Here is a 21009-nt window from a genome sequence, read left to right on the forward strand (position 1 = left end):
TGGCTTGTAAGAGCACAACCAGACAAATCTCTGCTATTACTCTACTTTAGTTGTAAAAATAATAACAACAACAATATTGTAGTAAACATGTCTGTTATTACAGGGTTTTAAATGTGTGCATGTTTAAAAAAAAATCACCTACAGCTGTTAAACTCCAAATACGGCAGGTAAGAAATAACAACATATTTCTTTTTAGTCAGTTTTACAAAAATGTTCTCATGTGAATCTGGATAATCTCACACAGGTTTAATAGCACTCACTGTCAACTGTCTTTGTGTTTAGTGTCTCTATTGTTACTCAGAACAAAGAAAGTCATATGGGCTTAGAATGACATGAAGATGAGAAATGATGACATACTGTTCATTTTTGGGTGCGTTGTTCCCTTAACTCTGCTTGAAATCACAGGCTTCAGGCTTCATCGTCACTTTCTATTGCTCACTATCCTGTCAGACAGTTTAATGAAAAAAAAGCCAAACAACTGGAAAAGAAGAAAGAATCTTAATGATTGTCACAGAGTTCACATAAATCTGTGAACAGCTGACAGCCTCGAGGAAGAATACAGTAAAGTATAGTACAGTAGAGCAAAGTAAAGTACAGTAGTGTTCAATAGAGTATGGTAGATTACAGTAGAGTACGGTACAGTAGAGTTTAGTAGATTACGGTAGTATGGTACAGTAGAGTTCAGTAGATTACGGTAGAGTACAGTACAGTAGAGTTCAGTAGAGTACACTAGAGTACAGTAGAGTACAGTACAGTAGAGTTCAGTAGATTACGGTAGAATACGGTACAGTAGAGTTCAGTAGATTACGGTAGAGTATGGTACAGTAGATTTTAGTAGAGTACGGTAGATTACGGTAGAGTACGATACAGCAGAGTTCAGTAGAGTACGGTAGATTACAGTAGAGTACAGTACAGTAGAGTTCAATAGAGTACACTAGAGTACAGTAGAGTACAGTACAGTAGAGTTCAGTAGATTACGGTAGAATACGGTACAGTAGAGTTCAGTAGAGTACGGTAGATTACGGTAGAGTATGGTACAGTAGAGTTTAGTAGATTACGGTAGAGTACAGTACAGTAGAGTTCAGTAGAGTACACTAGAGTACAGTAGAGTTCAGTAGATTACGGTAGAATACGGTACAGTAGAGTTCAGTAGAGTACGGTAGATTACGGTAGAGTATGGTACAGTAGAGTTTAGTAGATTACGGTAGAGTACAGTACAGTAGAGTTCAGTAGAGTACACTAGAGTACAGTAGAGTACAGTACAGTAGAGTTCAGTAGATTACGGTAGAATACGGTACAGTAGAGTTCAGTAGATTACGGTAGAGTATGGTACAGTAGAGTTCAGTAGAATATGGTACAGTAGAGTTCAGTAGAGTACGGTAGATTACGGTAGAGTATGGTACAGTAGAGTTCAGTAGATTACGGTAGAGTACAGTACAGTAGAGTTCAATAGAGTACACTAGAGTACAGTAGAGTTCAGTAGATTACGGTAGAATACGGTACAGTAGAGTTCAGTAGATTACGGTAGAATACGGTACAGTAGAGTTCAGTAGAGTACGGTAGATTACGGTAGAGTATGGTACAGTAGAGTTCAGTAGATTAGGGTAGAGTACAGTACAGTAGAGTTCAGTAGAGTACACTAGAGTACAGTAGAGTACAGTACAGTAGAGTTCAGTAGATTACGGTAGAATACGGTACAGTAGAGTTCAGTAGATTACGGTAGATTACGGTAGAGTATGGTACAGTAGAGTTCAGTAGAATATGGTACAGTAGAGCTCAGTAGAGTACGGTAGATTACGGTAGAGTATGGTACAGTAGAGTTCAGTAGATTACGGTAGAGTACAGTACAGTAGAGTTCAATAGAGTACACTAGAGTACAGTAGAGTTCAGTAGATTACGGTAGAATACGGTACAGTAGAGTTCAGTAGATTACGGTAGAGTACAGTACAGTAGAGTTCAATAGAGTACACTAGAGTACAGTAGAGTTCAGTAGATTACGGTAGAATACGGTACAGTAGAGTTCAGTAGATTACGGTAGAGTACTGTACAGTAGAGTTCAGTAGAGTACGGTAGAGTATGGTACAGTAGAGTTCAGTAGATTACGGTAGAGTACAGTACAGTAGAGTACGGTAGATTACGGTAGAGTACGATACAGCAGAGTTCAGTAGAGTACGGTAGATTACAGTAGAGTACAGTACAGTAGAGTTCAATAGAGTACACTAGAGTACAGTAGAGTACAGTACAGTAGAGTTCAGTAGATTACAGTAGAATACGGTACAGTAGAGTTCAGTAGATTACGGTAGAGTATGGTACAGTAGAGTTTAGTAGATTACGGTAGAGTACGGTACAGTAGAGTTCAGTACAGTACGGAAGATTACAGTAGAGTTCAATAGAGTACACTAGATTACGGTAGAGTACGGTACAGTAGAGTTCAGTACAGTACGGAAGATTACAGTAGAGTACAGTACAGTAGAGTTCAGTAGAGTACGGTAAAGAACGGTACAGTAGAGTTCAGTACAGTACGTTGGATTACAGTAGAGTACGGTACAGCAGAGTTCAGTAGCGTACGGTAGATTACGGTAGAGTATGGTACAGCAGAGTTCAGTAGAGTACGGTAGAGTACGGTACAGTAGAGTTCAGTACAGTACGTTAGATTACAGTAGAGTACAGTACAGTAGAGTTCAGTAGATTACGGTAGAGTATGGTACAGTAGAGTTTAGTAGATTATGGTAGAGTCTGGTACAGTAGAGTTCAGTACAGTACGGAAGATTACAGTAGATTTCAATAGAGTACACTAGATTACGGTAGAGTACGGTACAGTAGAGTTCAGTACAGTACGGAAGATTACAGTAGATTTCAATAGAGTACACTAGATTACAGTAGAGTACGGTACAGTAGAGTTCAGTACAGTACCGAAGATTACAGTAGAGTACAGTACAGTAGAGTTCAGTAGAGTACGGTAGAGTATGGTACAGTAGAGTTCAGTACAGTACGTTAGATTACAGTAGAGTACGGTACAGCAGAGTTCAGTAGCGTACGGTAAATTACGGTACAGTATGGTACAGCAGAGTTCAGTAGATTACGGTAGAGTATGGTACAGTAGAGTTCAGTACAGTACGGAAGATTACAGTAGAGTACAGTACAGTAGAGTTCAGTACACTAGAGTACAGTAGAGTATGGTAGATTACAGTAGGGTAAACTACAGTAGAGTTCTGTAGAGTTCAGTAGAGTACGGTAGAGTAGAGTTCAATAGAGCACACTAGAGTACAGTAGAGTTCAGTACACTAGAGTACAGTAGAGTATGGTAGATTACAGTAGGGTAAACTAGAGTAGAGTTCTGTAGAGTTCAGTAGAGTACGGTAGAGTACAATGATCTTCACATACAAGACGATGATTTCACACATTGCAGATGTATTGCCATAAGAAGTTTTAATGGATGAAGTATGTGTGAATGAATTAATGTGTTTTGTTTCATGTTTATATTCTGTCTGTTTTCACTGATTCTTGAAACTTTGGCAAAAACATGTCCCACTAAGAAAAGTGCTAATTCTGTTGGAAATGAATAACATTTTCATGAAGAAAAAGAATCAATGTTATAATCAGGGGGTCCTTTGCACATATGTAAGGTTCTTTTATAGGTTTATTTTTATTTTGTATTAATTTAATGATTATATTCTGGCCCATGGCCTACAAAATCAGCTGTCCTCGGTTAAGAGATAATCATTTTAACTTGATTAAAAAAGCCAAAAGTAATACTTGAATTGAATAATATATTTACCACATGAAAGACTACATTGTAATATGTATTAAAAACTACAAACATTGAGTTTTGAACAATATTTACTATTATTTTGTGATTGCTCAAAATGTGTCCCACATATTCGTCACCACCGTCAAATATTTATAAAAAGCAATAAAATCAGACAACTACAGGGTCAACTGAGGACCCCATTTTCAAACCTTCAGCTCTTCTGCATGCTTCAAGATCACTCAAGCTCCTGTATGTTTGATATTTTCTCTTAAACTTGTTCATATTTTTGGACACTGCTACTGTAACAACCATAACATGTCAACACCGTCATCTTTGTAAAAAAATATTAGATTAGATTATGAAATAAATATATCATTTTTAAGAAGAGGTCTGAAGTAACTAGCAACAGAAGGGAAACAAGATGGCTAATGTGAACAACTCATCTATTTTTTTATCTATATTAGGTTTTTGTCAGCACCGTCAGATGTCACCACCGTCAGGTTTTCTGTCTTTTCTGTCAGGTTTTATGTATTTTAGGAAGTTATGATTTGATATTTGTTCATCACAGTGCTCAGGATTGTTCTTTTTTGCACCAAATATTTACATAAAGTTTAAGCAAGAAGCCATTGACTTGAGTGCTATACATTTTGGAATAATGAGGCCAATGTCACCACCATCAGATTAGTGTCACCACCGTCAGACGTAGTTTTATTTGTTTTAAATAAATATGCTTACAATATGTTTCTTCAGTGCTTTTGAGTTATTAAAGTAATAGTCTCTCTTAATACAAAAATATGTTTATTAAATAAAAAAATCACTACTTTTTCAATTTAGGCTTGAAGTAAACGTTGTACGAGTAATAACTGGAAAAACAAACAGGGGAGGTTGCACCAGTAAATTGCTGAACAGCTAAGATCTTGGTCTATAATGATATATGTTCAGATTTTGTAATTTAACTAACTTTTTTTCCAAACTAAACCTGTTTTATCCAAATTCCCAAGAATCACTGATTTCTTACTTTTCCTCTGATGATCGAACTTTTCTTCTCTGTTCAGATCTGTCATACGCTGCATGAGCTACAGGTGAAAAACAACACAAATATGACAAAAGACATCAATGATTAAAACTTCTGTACTGTATTCATAATAATTGAAGATTCATTCATGTTCCTGTAGTTAAAGTTTTGTATTCTATCACATCAAAAACACACCAAAACCCTTGCATACACAGCGTATGTTATTTTAAAGTCTAGAATCAAGAAATGAAGACTTATTGAGTAAAGATGTTTTCAGTTGAATAACTGAGATGAATCTAGAATAGATATCTAATAAACAGTGATCATAATGCAGAAAGGATTGAACAAAAGCAGTCACAGCAAAGTCAAACTATTCAAATGATTAAACTTCTGCTGAAGTGAAGATGAGAGTCTGATTATTGGATTATATCGTTCCTGATGTATTTCTGTGTTACACCTACAGACGTCAGATTAATTACCATCTAAGATCATTGAGTTTGTGTAGATAAAGAGCTTACAGAAGACCTTTGGGAAAGCGATTAAGCACAGAAACAATAAATCAATCAATGAGTCAAATGAAGCTGGATTATATTCATCAGTGTGATCCTGAAGTGGGTTATGTGTCAGAATGCTAATAAATCAAAGATGTGGCGTTAAACTCTTTGACTCAAAGTGAGATCATGTTTCCATCATATTGATTCACACTCACTATACTTTATACTGTCTGAAACAAGATACATCAAATAAACATCAAATCATCCCATAAATTCAGTCAGGATTGGAAATAAAACGTTTTGTATTTGAATCCAGCTTGTGTAAACACAACGTTTGGCAGATAAAGTCATAAAAGATCATTGCACATCATGACTTGGATAAAACTGCAGACTGTGCAGCAGCAATATTAGTAAGGTTTGCTATTACACACCTGCCAACATGACAGTCACCTAAAAATCATCTTGTTTGTTTGGTTCTTTATGATACTAATAGACTCAATATTAAACATATTTAATGAAAGCATTGGGGAGTACTCACATTAAATGGTTTGTCCGACAAACGTCAATGAATATCTTTAATATCATCATGATGTTTCTTACAAGTGGATGTATTCATTCATGGGCTGTGGAGGGACGTCGTGCACAAAATGATGCTAACAGGATCTAATTAGCAGATGCAAATGAGGAAAGCCGGAATATTCACGGAGAAACAGAAGAGAGACGCGGTAGGAAACCTGGAGCGCTCGGACTCACCGACGGCCTTCACGCTGAGGACCAAATGTGATGCTCTGCTCCTGCTGTTGTTCTTTACATGAGATGAGACCAGACCATAAATATAGACATGGGGGGTGAAAAGGGTGGGTCAGAAAGGGGCCTGACCTTCTGGCGTCCAAATACTCACCCAATATTCTCTCTGATGTCACGTCTGCCAACATCGATTCGTCCTTATATCTACAGTATATCCAGCAGATTTCTTTAGGTTGCCACCCAGTTTCCCTCTTAACCCTAAAAGATAAAGCAGAGACTGTAAATGCAAACTGAAATCTTGTGGTTAAAGCATCAGATGAGCATGTTGCTCTGAATCTGGCAGCAGTTTGTGTTCAAGCCTTCTGTTCTTGTAAAACGATTCTGCCAAGAGAGTGTTGACTGGGTCACAGGCTCTTTCCTCCTGCCTGGAAACCACAGGGATCGATGGCAAAATGACAGAAAGGACCCTTTAGACGTGTCAAAAAGAGAGCACAGGGGAAGCTAGTATTTGAGGGAACTCCCCGCTGTCTCCCGGCCCTATACAGATCAGCCGAAACGACGGCGGCCTTCCAGCACCGAACAAACACTCCTGCTTAAGATACTGACACACATCATGCACGGGCAGAAATTTCACACAACACATTTCCCCCGGGGTGAATGGTAAAAATCTCTCAACAGTCCCATGACAAAGTGTTGCGGGGCACATTAGCAGCTCCACTCATATCAGAACTCACGTCTGTGGGTGTGAAGAGGAGTTTCTGTGAGAGCAAGCGACACCGTGAAAAATATTCACAATTACAAGTCAAACTAACATTTAGCAAACACAACAGTCAAGAGTGATGAAGCAGTGATGAATGTGAAACCCAACTCAATGGTTGGCGTTTTACCTTAGAGATTGACACCTCCTACGCTGTGAAAAAAAAAACATTTCAGCAGAGATTTCTCGTTCTGACTAAAACATTTGCACTAAACACTAAACTTAAAAGCATGAACAGAGGAAGAGAACCACACAAGAACTCAATACACAACAACGCCACTGAAGAACTCATAGTGAGTTGATTTGTTAAATACAGTTTTATATTTTTATTCTTCATGTGTTTCAATATCAAAATCTCTAATCTTTGATTGGTAAATTGGTTGCATGGTTTGTGACATAAGTGAGAATTATTAAGAAGTCATCCACACCTTTGAAGAAGATGCACCACTGTCTAATAATTCAACAGAGGACACAACTCAGTCTTCATTAAAAGCTTGAAAACAACAGAAAAATCTTTTAAAGTTTGACAAAGAGCTGCTTGTCTTCTGCACCACAGACACCCAACAACACCTGAAGACACCAAACCAAACGTCTGACAGCAGATCTACAGACACGTGAAGTGACAGTCTGACCTCGATCTGGTGTTACACACACACACACACACACACACACACACACACATTGATGAGTTTAATACAAATATTCCATTTACTTTAAATCACAAAGACATTAGTTGGTAGAGCATTGCATTAGCAGTGTGAAGGTCATGGGTTCGATCCCAAGAAACACACATACTATACTGTACTCACTGTATGGTGCTTTATATCAAAGTATCTGCCAAGTGAGTAAAAGTAACTGCATCTTCAGACTGAAAACATCTTAAAAAAATCAAGATGTTATTATATTACAAATAATTATTTGTTTCATTTATCAGCGTACAAACTGAGGCATTAAGACTTCAGCCTTCTGTTTGTTTGTTTTGTGTTTTTGACAAGAATGTTGTTGCACAGAGGCTGGATTCTGTTTATATATTTTACAAAAGACTCTGTTTGATTCACAAACGGCAAATAATTTTGTCAGTGAGCTAACAGTGGAGTCTATAAAGCCATGTTTACAAGAAGGAGCTGAAGCTATTTAAACAGCACAGAAAAACTGAAAATTCCAATTTTATTATCTTCAAGAATTTTCATTTATTATGAAAAACACTTTTGCATTTCCAGACTAGGAAGAAAATGTGAAGTATTTACATGCATGCATATATATTTCTCACATTACCTCTTGTTACACAGGTTTAGCACAGACAGGAGTCTTTCTGATTCTGCAGGCCATCAAGAGAACCACAGCTAGAGAAAACAAAAGCGTTTGTGTTAATATTGCGTCACTAGGGGGCGTTAGAGATGCGCGTGAATAAACGTGTCCGTATCAGAGATGCCCTCACTCAGTCACTTGTTACTCCTCATCCTACACCAGACAGACACGCGCCTGATCCGGACAGCTCTGACGGGCCCATCACCTCTCGAACCGCGGGTGAAATTTACATCCAACACTGCTGTTCACTGAAGACTCTGGAGAAGATGAAACTGGTGAGAGATTTAATCATTTCATTATTGAAAAAGCGACATTTGTTCAGGTTTATTCGCATCTGCTTCGGAAATGTGATGAAACGTTAACTTCACCTTAACCACCGTTAATTTGCTACTTGTGCAATATTTTAAAAAGCCGGGTTCGTAGTAAATCAAAATAAATATAGCCTATATTCTTGCAAATCATACATCAGACTTGTAATAACGACACACAAACGCTTTCACTAAATTCAACATAATTATTGAGATTATAACTTTTCTATAATCCTACATTACAGGCAGAAGATGCTAAAATCTCAAATAAAAAAATGCTAAAATAAAAATATTTTTAGAATGCTTTTCAAAACACTTTGAAGAAACATTTAAGTGTTAATGTGTGTTTAATTAAGCTACTGAACGAAGTCTGTAATTAATTATAATGAACAAGTTTGAACATGGTTAAACAAACATAAAAATGATGTGCTGTGTTATTTTATCATTTTTTCACATTATAACATATTTGTTTAGACGCATAAATATTATTGAGCTATATATGCTAAATTTATATCATTATAGCTGGTATTTGAAAGTTTAATTTGGAAAATATATTTTATTAAATCATCATTCATGTAATGAATAACGAGGAACACAGCCTAAAATGCAATATAATTTAATTGACTTCGGCTAATGGATTGTTTGTTTTTTAAACCATGAAAAGTTTCACTTTCTGAAGTTAGCGGCCCGAAACCGAAAAAGTCGCATCACAGATGTAGAACTGAATACATTTTCACTTAAACAATCTACCCGCGAGTAATCTCTGTAATCTTATAAGAGGAGGTTTAATCTGCCAATGTGTTCTGTCTGTGTTTTAGTGATGTTGAGAAGACAACGCTGCAGGAAACTTTACAAAGATTTAATAAACCAACTCGACGTGTTACGCGCTGAGCCGAACCCATCCTGTCACGAGCTCAGTAGCACAGCAGTCCAAACATGCCCGGGGAAGAATCCGGATCGGTTCTGTCCTCACAAAGCGAAGTGGACGACGGTAAAGTTTCGCCCATTATTTGTGAAGATGAATTTCCCAGCGCTCGTTATATGTTGGATGGACTCGGTGCGAATCGATATTTCATGATGGGCGCATCACATCAAACTCCAGAAAACCCGAACCCCTGTTCCTTTTTTCCATACACAAGTCAAACTGGATCCGTGTACTCCGGTTCGGATGGGTCGAGGTACACCACATCTCTCCATTATGGCTCAGTTCTTCCCTCCACCGGGTTCTGTCAGTCTCTGTGCGCAGGGCGCGGGGAGTTCGGCACAGGCTATCAGTTTGGACACAGTCCCGGGAACACCTATCACTCGTACCAAGGAACCGGGTCGGCTATCGGCTCTGTTGGACTGAGAGCGCAGGTGTATCTCTGCAACCGACCGTTATGGCTGAAATTTCACCGGCACCAAACGGAAATGATCATCACCAAACAGGGCCGGTGAGTAAACCAGTCGCGTGCTGCAATAAAAAAAAAGAATTGGGGGAAAATATACAGTTCTGAACCTACTGAAAAACAAACACAAAACAGGTTTACAGTGGAAGCACACATCTGCTGTAATAATATTTTAAAATAATAACACAAACAATTTTATATAATAAAGCTATTGATATCTGTGTCTTACATCTTTTCTTTTTTTAATTACTATTAATTAAATTAATTATAATTCTGTGTGACAATTTTTTTTACTTTTGATATATTTTTGTGCAGGCGGATGTTTCCATTTCTAAGTTTCAATATAAGCGGATTAAGCCTCACGACGCATTACAATGTTTTTGTGGAGATAGTTTTAGCCGATCCAAACCATTGGAGATTTCAGGGCGGTAAATGGGTTACCTGTGGAAAAGCCGACAATAATATGCAAGGTATAAATGACAATGGATATTAACATACTTTATTCATTATTATTAATATTATTACATTTAATCAGCTTATATTGTTCTTGCTTTTTTATTTTTAATATAGGAAATAAAATTTACGTCCACCCAGAATCACCGAACACAGGTGCTCATTGGATGAGACAAGAAATTTCTTTTGGCAAACTGAAATTAACAAACAACAAGGGAGCAAATACCAATTCACAGGTAAAAATGAACACGTACAATATACTATGTTTTAAAAAACAAACTGCATAATACTAATGTTTTTAAAAATATAATTTTTGTAATTAAATGTAAACACTTTATTCATTAATTGTTTTACGGGTGTATTGATGTAATAAAAATGCGCAAAGCTACAAAAAAGTCAGTGACTAGAAGAACATATTTTATGAAAACGCGATTTTTTAAAGCCCATTAAAATATAGGCTATGTTTTGTTAATTAATTAATAATGTGTCTTATATTCTAGATGATTGTTCTGCAGTCTTTACACAAATACCAGCCAAGACTTCACATCGTTGAAGTGCCAGACGATGCGACTGAAAGCGGGAGAGAACCGAAGAGTCAAATCTTCACCTTCCCCGAGAATCAGTTCATTGCTGTTACAGCATATCAAAATACTGATGTACATATTTTCTTTCTTAACAACACACAACTTGATATAAAATCGTACAGAAAATCTTGAATGTCATTAGATAAACAATATCAAAACCAGTTTCTGCGTAAAAATAACACTTTATTTGACCAACTACTGTTTAACGTTTAACTGGTGTTAAAAATGTGATTTTAATGGACGTATTAAGTCAGTTCTTCAATTCACACAGATGTAGCCTTCATCACATTTACTGTGAACATGATTCACTTACATCACACAAACACCTAGTTTGACAAAACATTTGATAACATTAGAAAAACACAACGTGTCACAACATTGTTTCATCCTATAAAAGGCTGATAAAATTTTGTTACATAATGCAAATACATTCATGACTGTTTAAGTGTGAAAACATTTTTTATTTCAGTTAGAACTGATGTTACCCGTTTCTTTCAGATCACTCAACTCAAGATTGACCACAATCCATTCGCTAAGGGTTTCAGAGACAATTATGATTCGTAAGTATGCTCTTCATCTGTATAAAGAAATGAAATAAATCTTACTGTAAGGTGCTTGAAAGGATAGGTTACCCAAAAATGAAAATTCTGTCTTTAATGTTGTTAAAAACCTGCACAAATGTCCTTATTCCGATGAACACGATGGAAAACATTTTGAGAAATGTTTGTAATCAAACCAATCATAGGCAGTATTCATTTTTCTTTTAGTTACAAACATTCCTGAAAAAATATCCTTCTTCGTGTTCATCAGAACAAATACACCCATATAGGTTTGTAACAACATGAAAGCGAGTAAATGTTAACAGAATTTTCATTTTTGGTAACCTATATTCCTTTAACTTTACATTAATACTGAACCGCATTGGTTTTGTAGGATATACACTCTTCCAGAGCGCGAGACACTCACGCCGTCACCCACAGACCAGGCGCGCGCACAGAAGATCGTGCCGAGCGCGCGCTTTGCCGTGCAGCCCTTCTTGCAGGACACGCGCACCCAGAGCCGCTTTTACAGCAGCGAGCGCACAGTTGCGCAAAGTAACGGCGCGCTGTGTGACGACACACAGAGGTGGCTGCTGACGTCAGTGCAACAAACTGGTGCCAGTAAACTTGAACTGTACGAGGGCGATTATTCCAGTTCGTTACTGCCGTACAGTTTGAAGTCTTTACCGCTGCAGTCTCACTCTCTCGGTTATTACTCAGACCCCGCGCTCGCCTCCGTGACCGCAGGATGGGGGTCCAGAGGCTCGTACCCGAGGAAAATTACCTCAGGCTTGCCATGGTCGCCCAGGCCAAGCCCCACGGACGAACAAATACAGGAGAAAGACAAACCCACGGAAGAAATCACATTTACCCAAACTTCGGCCTGGATGGAAAGCGCGCCGTCTTTAAAACCGACTCTGGACTCCACAGATGAACCCAGTATTTATTCAGTTATGTGCAAACGGAGGAGAACCGAGAACCAGCAGAACATCAAGACATGTGAAGACTCGACAGCTTCAGAAAACTTGAACAAGGAGAGTTCGTCCAGATCTTTGGGTTATTACGCTTTCTATAGCTGAAGAGATCCCTGTAGCCTACACAAACCTGTCTGTGATTTTTAAATGTTCTGTCAATTTGATAGTGAAGAGATTCAACTTTTCATTCATCGAAATCTACCAAAAGTTGATTCTTTTTACTTTTGTATTTATTAAAAGCTCACCAAAAAATCAAGTGTTTTCTGTTGACGGCCAAAGTAAAATGATGTGTTTTTTAAAAAGTTAAGTGTTATATGACCTCTGTTTTCATTTGTATTATTTAAAATATATTTTAACAGGAAAACACGTGGGACATATCCAAATTTGTCGTATCCTTGAACGGATGTTTATTAATAATATTACTAATAACGCTTATTAACAAAAAAAAAAACCCTAAACACTAATTGAGAATTAAGACAAATAAAGCAAATTGTAGATTGAACCCGTCAACGAAAATATGCTTGAGTTGGGAACAGTGGAGGAACTGGAATTATTTTAAACTTTTTTTTTAGAATTATTTTAAGCTACTTTAGGGGATAGTCGATGTGTAACCTTGTATTAAAAAAGCATGAATGAATCTCATGATCACGGATTACTTCATATTAGATAAATATTCCTTACTGCATGCATTACTAGATGTAAATGTAAGGGTGAATCAGATTTCTCACATATGATTTACTGTCTTTTAATGAAACTAAAGATATCTCGTGTTAATTCGTAAAAGTTGTTAAGAAAATCTAAACTCATGATAAATGATAAACCTTAAACTTAGCCTACTTCGAATAGCAGAGCTCAACACAAGTGATTTTTTTTGCAAAAGAAATTTATTTAAAAGTAAATATGGATTCATCTTTTTGTACGAAATTAGGCTACAGAAGTTACTCAGTCAGGAGCAGTGCGTGATTTTCTCTTCTTCTTTTGTTATTTATTTAAGACCTCAACGGGTTACTTTTAGGCTTATTATACCGAATGCAATACAATGTTTATTCGTTTAAGACATACAGTAACCAATTGTTTATAATACTCACTAAGACAGCTAGATGAGCATTTGTCCGTTTAAGCTAAAAAGACGCGAACTCATTAAAGCTGTGCACGCGTGAATTACGTACGAAATGATTTTCCAAATTATTGTCATGTTGTATCCTCTTCACCCATGTCCATTCAAATCTCCTCTACTCCCTGCAGTGGCGGAGACAGAGGGGTGTCTGGGGTGGCACTGGACCCCCCTGCCCGGCCACCCCTTTGTCTCTGCACTGGTTGGGAATATTAAAGACCCGAATGGACGGACACAAATAAAGGAAATACAACATGACAAAAACCCAGAAAATCATTTCGCACGTACTTTATTCGCACCAATTATGTAGTAAGTAAAGAAACACATGAAGCGTCGCATACACACTGACCTCTAGTGTCAGAACAGAATACTGCAGATTCTCACTGTCCAGATAAACCTTACAATATAAAATATAATTTCATAATAAACTAATAGAAACTACCAGGATTGTTGAGATTGCAGTGATGTTTATAATTATTATAAACTGTAATAATAAATGTTATACTAATTGTTTTCTGAAAGCGAGATTTTTTTTACTTAAGGACATTAAGATTTCTAAAAGTTTGGTAACTTTTTGGGAACCTAACATTATATTTACTGTTAGAGGTGAGTCATTATCGCAAAATAAACCGTCTGTTTTACTATTAAAACCAAAACCAGCAGATGATTTTTAATCAAACTAGTCAACATTTGTTAAAACCAAATGAAAACACGACGTGACCCGAACAAACCAACAACTCAGTTATTACAAAAATGTAACTGTAAAAAGTGCAGTTATCTGACTTGTATGCAGTAATTTTTTCGGTAGGTGTGGTAACAGAGTCATCTGATCTGTGCGCACCTCAGGTGTTGGGGGTGTGGTCTAGTGACGTCACAGAGAGTGCAGGTATGCAGTCAAGTGACTGGGTTACGCCTCAGTTCAGATGTGACAACTAAACTACCAGCAGAATATACAGAAGATTTTCTCATTCATCTACAGTCAGATAAACGTTCAATCTCACTGACAGAGGAAAAAAGTGCAGTTTAAAAACAAAGTCAAACAAATGAAAGACTGTCAAGAGTTTCTGTGTCATTCTATGAGAAACTTGATGCTCTGTAAACCAGTCAGTGTTGAATAGACAACAGCATCAGCTGTGTGAGAAGAGCTGTGGAGTCTACAGATCCGGGTGAAGATCCACAGATGTCTAATAAAGCAAAGTCTAATGCAGTCCAGCATTGAAATGAGACGTTTCATTAGCAGCTGATGGAAACATCTACAAGTAAATGAATAAAGCGTCCATCATTCATCCACAAATAAAATGAATTGCAGCTCTAGTTTAGAGCATGGTTTGGAAACTGGGATATATTTTCCAGGTCAGACTTGGATGGGTTTTCGGCTACGATACAGCTCTTCTTTCCATCTTCGTTCGTCCCACACCGGAGCAGATGGTCCAGAGACGGATGAGCGATGTTCAAACTACAACAACAACATACACAACTAAACATTCTGCTTTCAACATATTTACTTTACGCTTCAACACCATATAGGAAAGAGTTTGTATTCTCTCTCATTAGTCTTATATTCTCTTCTTTTGTTCATATAATGCAGAATACTTGCTTTGGTCTGTACATCTAGAGAACCATATGGCAAAAAATAAATTTCCTTGGCTAAAAATATATTTAAAATATATGCTAAATACATTTTGTAGGAAGTAATGCTAAACTAAATATATTTTTGAATTTGGAAATATATTTATACTTCATTATATTAACATACATTTCAAAATGTATTTCAAGGGCAAGCAAATGCATTTCTTTTTTTACCTCTTATATGGAAAAACTTTATTCTCTGCAAAAATATATTGTAAATAATATTTTATATTATTGAAGTTGAAAATATATTTCATTTGAACCTTTTTTATAACTGTTAGGTTTTAACTTTTTCTTTCACTATGCGATTGAAATATATGGAGGGCTAAATATACTTTTAATGCTTTAAAATGTATTTCTTTTTAAAATGTTTTTCAAAATATACAAAAAAAAGGGCCAAAAATTATATATGTGAAAAATAAATTTTTGTAGACATTTTCCAAAATATATTTCAGCAAATATATTTTTTGGCCACTTTTTTGTCAATTTAGGAATATATTTAAAAAAATATATTTTTTGCTGTATGGGGATGCTGAGAGAGTGTCATGGCTACTTTTATTTAAATTCTGCTGTTTTTTTATTTAAGCTTCAGCCACCTTCGTGAGGAACATGCCGAGATGTTTAAACGAGACACGACTTTCCTTCACAATCCATATTTCTCTACACTTCACATCTTAAGCATTGAGCACCCTTAGATCTTTCACAAGCTCATGAACCGACTGTGATCAACAGAGCAGTTTTACTGTGATTGATTTTCTTTAAGAGTTGGGTTCTCACGCACCTCATAGGCCGGTGGTTCTGAAGATGGAACAGGACTGTAATAGGCTGGTGGAACTGCACCTGGATGATCCACACACGTGACATTATTCATCACTGCTGGAGGAATTGTGTTCATGTGAAAGATCATGACATGCTTCCTCTGTGAAGGTGATGAAGAACACATCATATACAAACCAATTCATCTGGAGTCATTACACCCCATGAGGGAATGTTGCAAAAAATGATTGATTTATTGCAAGTGAAAAAAATGAGTTTTTACCGATTTACACCAGCAGCATGTAGTTGAGAAGATGATAAGAGATAAAACGGACCCCAGACCATTGCAGACTACAAAGGCAATGTCCCACGAGGTCATAGATGGAGCTAAAAACTACAAAAACAACAACAATAATAATCATCATGTGATGAATCAGGTCTGACTTACATATAGAGAATTTGACTAAAGTTTGTTTGTGCTCTTTTCAAACACACTTACCACACGGACAGTAGACGCAATATAGAAGAGCATAAGGAAGAGGACGACAACAATCACACAACTGATGATGTTGAAGAAGTTTAGGATTTGTGAGGTGACCACCTAAACGAATACAACATGTTTGAGAAATCACTGACCAACACACAATAAAAATTAAACATTTGCCACTGGTTTCACAGAGAAGGCTTAACGTTAGTCCTGAAACACTAACAGATCTTCAAATACAGCACAGTGCCATTGACTTATCTGAAGATACACAACAGTAACTAGAGATGCAACGATTTCTTCACCAATAGCCGATTATTCAGACTGATATTTGCCGATAGTTTGGTTGCATTAACTAAATTCTGAATGTTATTCAATTATATAATGAGCAGTAAAATTAAACTAATGACGTTTCTTTACATTTTCTATATGCAGAGCTCAAATTCATTGCTTTTCTTGTACTCTTTTGATTGACAGGATATATTGGCCATGACTATTGCCTGTTTTTAAACTACACTTTTTTTACACATTGTTTTGTGTTATGCTAACACATTATGTGTCATTTTGTGTTCAAATAAATAAATAAATAAAAGGGACAACACAAGATGTGTTAAAAAAAGTGTTGGTCCAATAATAACACAGATATATGTCTAGTAAGGGACAAGACATTAAATGTGTTGTTTTAACAACTGTTAATCTGTCTGATAGCCGATATGTTGAAAATTGCTTTAATTGATTGATTATTGGCCGATATATCAGCGCATCTCAACAAGTAATGTCTTTTTTTAAGGCATCTTTATGATCTTAATTAAAATAAGGTCTAGTCGTGGCTTTAGCTAAGCCTCTTCTGTGAAACTAGGCCTTGGTATCATATACTATCATTAGCTTTACTGCTCTACTACTTTACTTTAATTTCCATCATTAACATCTGAATTAAGTTCATTCTTACCAGACATGAGTTACGTGTACATGCGGCTGTGGCGGTAACAACTCCTGTTAAAACTAACTACAGAAACACAGAAGATAATGTTTTACAACATCTGTGGCAAAATACTGTATGACAAAACAACATGAATGTCAATGAAGAGACTCACATAGCAAGCTGGTATTAAAAGATAACGCTCATAGTTCCAGAAAACAAGTCCAAAAGCCAATCCACCTGTCAAAATCTCCAACCACTGGAGGACAGAAGACAAAACCTTTCAGCGTGTTGTCAGAAATCTTCAGTAAGAGTTTGCTGTGTGATCATAACTTTACCCCAAGAGATGCTGGGTTGATTTTCAGAAAGCCACGAACTCCAGGAGGATCACCAGGTTTTGCTTCGGTGACGTAAATGGGAGACGTGGACTCTTCCAGATGAACCGGAGCGTTGACGACCACCTCAACTTTTCTTGACATCTTTAACCAGACTAAAAAGTTTCACATGTTTACCGTCCCAAAGTTCAGTCAAAACAGGAACCAAAAGTCTTTGTTCACCTGCATTCTTTAAGAAGTCTAACCAGATTTACCTGCGGTGTGGCCCAGATGACTTAAGATTGCGCTTACACACTTTTTACTTAAATGTTGATCATTTAACAAAAGTTGTTACGATTTTAATTACTCCAATCTGATTGAGAATACATCAGGAATCCTCTAGACGGATGCTATTAGAAGTAATAATGTTGTCTAACCTAAATAAAATAAATAAAACAAGTTGTATAAGTCGAGCTGATCCAAGAATACCACCAATAAGTTAAAAGTTGAAATCCATTGAGAGTAAAAACATGATTGAGAGTTTAAATGTTAATGAGTGTTGATCAGTTTTACCTGAGAGTGTTGCTGTCGATCATTTGTTGAGTCTTTAAAGTGTCATTTTGATGTCTTTGGTTTGGTTTTTCTTGGCAGATATCTTCTGAAAGCTCCACCTCTTATGAAGGGAAAGTTTCTAAAACATCACACTGATGAAGCTCTCACAGCAACTCATAATGACGTTTCTTCAAAACAACAACAAAAAAGTAACATATTTTCACCAAATTATTTAATCTTGGTCAAAAAAATACAATGTTTTGTATTCAATACTTTTCCTCACATCCTTTGTAAAAAAACATCTTAATATAAATAATTGTGAAAAATTGATAATGAGGAATTTATATTATAGCAGACAATGATTATAAAAAGACATTTTAATCTGTATTTATCTATTCATGAACTGAGAGAAAAAAGAAATGACTTACTGTGATAATCATCTTCAGCTTGACAAGAGAGATTTACATGAACTCTGAGGTGAACTGATGCTATCTGAAGCCACAGATGACTGATATAAAAAAAAACACAACAGGAATCACAAACCACTTTAAATGACACCATACAGTCAATAATCAACCAACTTATTTCTCTCACAATAATAAGCATTTATATTGCAATCCAAGAGTTATACAAGCTGTCATTTGATGACATCATTCACAGTGCATCATGGGATGAGTTGTTCATTTCCTCACAGAAATCATTCTTGTATCTTTGCCTTCATTTCTCCTACTGTTAAATAAAGTTTGTCTTGAAATCAAATGCTGTGATTTATCTTAGAGACGTTTGGTTTGATTCAAGGTTTCGACATCTAGTCTCTGGAAAAAAAAAGAATAAAATAAAGAACAAAGGTTTGTGAAGATGTGGGCGGCCAACGTTGTGTCTTAGAAAGCAAATACAAAGACAAACTTTTATCATACCAGACCAGTTCTGATCTGAGTCATTGAGGAGTGAATCGCTTTATCATCATCATGATGTCATTCACAATCAATTTATTAAAACACAAAGTCAGACTGTGATGAAATACAAACATGAGTGAGAAACTGACCCTATTTTAATGATCTATAGCACATGCTGCAAGTGCACTTAAAGACTGTCTGAAAGTTTAACGTCTCTTATTCTCATAATGACTCAAGGATGTTTTGGGCGTTACGTGCAATAAACCAATGAAAGTCTCATCTCCCACCTTTAAAAGCCAGTTGCGCTCGTGCCGAGGTGGATTCCCTATTTACATGGAGGAGTTTGTAAGCTGAAAAACTGTTAGCAGAGAAAGAAGATCACCAGTTGATGTTAAAAATTGTGTTGCGTTTTATTTATTGAAATGATTGTTTATGTAATTAAAGCTTTGGTTCTATTTAAAAGTCGCAATTTCAGTACCGGAGCAATAAATAAAATAAGCTGATAAAGTATGATCTATGCATGCACTGTCAAAAAAAGAAACAAAGCTGTCACTGGGGCAGTACCCTTTAAAAAAAGGTCCTAATATGTACCAAATACAGTACTGCCAATATGTACCTTTGAAGTACTAATGTGCACTTTTAGGGTACAAAGGTGTAACTTTTTGAAAGAGTAGTCCCAGTGACAACTTTTGTACATTTATTTCTAAGACTGTGATCACTGTAAAGATTTTCATTAGAATTATTTATAAATATGCAAAAAAAAGGTTTCCATAAGTGAAAAAAATCCTTTATATTTGTAACAAACATGAGATAAAGAATTTACAAACATGTGGAGAGCCGTTTTAACAGTTGGCAGCGCCGTGAGTGTTTTGAAAAATATTAATATTGATCTCTTCATATCCAGAGGTACAAAGTCATCATATACAATAAATCTATGAGGTAGCATTTAAAATAAATGCAATATAAGCATTTAAAAAAAAAAAGCAAAAGAATCAGCTCAGCAGACTGCAGGTGAAGCCGCTCTTTATGCCTTTTAACATCTCATAATCGATCTTCATTTATGTTCAAGTGACTCAATAATAATCTTTCACATTTTTCATATTTAAAAATGTTTGTGTGCTGCTACACATTGTGTGTGTGTGTATTAAACAAAGCATATAACTAACGCACTCTTTAAATAACACAAAACAAGATTGCACCATTAACTTTACAGCAGGTTTAATTGGTCAATGGCGTAGTCTATTTTAGTTGTCTCAAAATAACAACATGCCAAAATGCATTAGCTATTTAAGCCAGATGTAAAAATGATAACTGCGTCAGGCTGAAACTAGACAAAAACACTTGAACTGCATTGAGTTGGATGTATGATACAGTCTCAAGACTTTCTACAAATCTGAACACAATTACTCTTTCAGTTACTCACTGATTTAAGAAAATTTCACTCCACTGCTTTTTGTCTAAAGTGTAATTATCTCTTTAACAGAGTCTGCAAACCAATCATTTCTTGTTACCTCTCAAACATAAAGATTTTAATACAATCCTGAAGGAGAAAGTTAAGAATAATCCAACAATCTTTAGCTGTCATGAAGTAAAGGTGCACTGACACAGATTTGAGTCCTCACCTTCAGTCTTATCTGAAATATCACATCAGGAAATCTTTCAGGTGTCATGTGAACAAGTCCTCAATCACTACAGGTATGTGTTTAAAGGAAAAGACTATAGACAGTTTCATCGGGCGCACGTGCAGTGACGCAATAAGCATCTGGCCCAAACTTTACACTCTAAAAAAAATCCGTAAAAAAACGGACAAAGTACTGTGTAAATATAAAGGAATTTTCCGTATTTATGTTTTACAGGCATTTATCCGTTTTTTAATAACATGTTGCATTATGGGTACAATAACCCCTGCTGCAATCTTTCACTTTTGCCTCTCTATCACCATCTCTGTTTGAAACCTAAAATTACAACTTGCTTGCAGAGTTATTGTCTAACATGGATGATGTTTAACTTCTAAACAAATGCTGTCA

General features: G+C 36.2%; 2 protein-coding genes across 3 annotated transcripts; one reads left to right on the forward strand and one right to left on the reverse strand.

Annotated features, from left to right (window-relative positions):
- Positions 1–8190: 8190 nt before the first annotated feature.
- On the forward strand, positions 8191–12620 carry eomesb (eomesodermin homolog b). Its single transcript, XM_055211645.2, has 7 exons — positions 8191–8347; positions 9199–9813; positions 10084–10238; positions 10339–10457; positions 10722–10877; positions 11304–11365; positions 11739–12620. Exons 2-7 carry the CDS (start codon positions 9317–9319, stop codon positions 12421–12423), a joined length of 1674 nt encoding a protein of 557 aa, XP_055067620.2. The 5' UTR covers positions 8191–8347; positions 9199–9316; the 3' UTR covers positions 12424–12620.
- Positions 12621–14068: 1448 nt separating this feature from the next.
- Positions 14069–18669, reverse strand: LOC129448934 (uncharacterized). 2 transcript variants are annotated; one of them, XM_055211646.2, is made up of 10 exons: positions 18515–18667; positions 18108–18274; positions 17810–17971; positions 17559–17710; positions 17396–17479; positions 17251–17307; positions 16317–16418; positions 16101–16211; positions 15843–15980; positions 14069–14888 (listed from the first exon to the last, which is right to left on the reverse strand). In XM_055211646.2, the coding sequence occupies exons 4-10, from the start codon at positions 17697–17699 to the stop codon at positions 14787–14789; spliced, it is 735 nt and encodes a 244-aa protein (XP_055067621.2). In that variant the 5' UTR covers positions 17700–17710; positions 17810–17971; positions 18108–18274; positions 18515–18667; the 3' UTR covers positions 14069–14786. The 2 variants fall into 2 exon arrangements, with proteins under 2 accessions (XP_055067621.2, XP_055067622.2); XM_055211647.2 differs by lacking the exon at positions 17810–17971 and having other exon boundaries at positions 18515–18669.
- Between the last annotated feature and the right edge of the window lie 2340 nt (positions 18670–21009).

The sequence above is a fragment of the Misgurnus anguillicaudatus genome, chromosome 10 (genome assembly GCF_027580225.2).
Source record: "Misgurnus anguillicaudatus chromosome 10, ASM2758022v2, whole genome shotgun sequence".
NCBI lineage: Eukaryota > Metazoa > Chordata > Actinopteri > Cypriniformes > Cobitidae > Misgurnus > Misgurnus anguillicaudatus.

Coding starts and splice junctions, on each gene's coding strand:
- eomesb (XM_055211645.2), top strand. CDS start 9,317: ATGCCCGGGGAAGAATCCGGATCGGTTCTGTCCTCACAAAGCGAAGTG. Junction 9,814..10,083: donor ATCATCACCAAACAGGGCCG/GTGAGTAAACCA, acceptor ATTTTTGTGCAG/GCGGATGTTTCCATTTCTAA. Junction 10,878..11,303: donor CAGCATATCAAAATACTGAT/GTACATATTTTC, acceptor CGTTTCTTTCAG/ATCACTCAACTCAAGATTGA.
- LOC129448934 (XM_055211647.2), bottom strand. CDS start 17,699: ATGTCAAGAAAAGTTGAGGTGGTCGTCAACGCTCCGGTTCATCTGGAA. Junction 17,480..17,558: donor TCAACCCAGCATCTCTTGGG/GTAAAGTTATGA, acceptor TCTGTCCTCCAG/TGGTTGGAGATTTTGACAGG. Junction 15,981..16,100: donor CATGCTGCTGGTGTAAATCG/GTAAAAACTCAT, acceptor TCACCTTCACAG/AGGAAGCATGTCATGATCTT.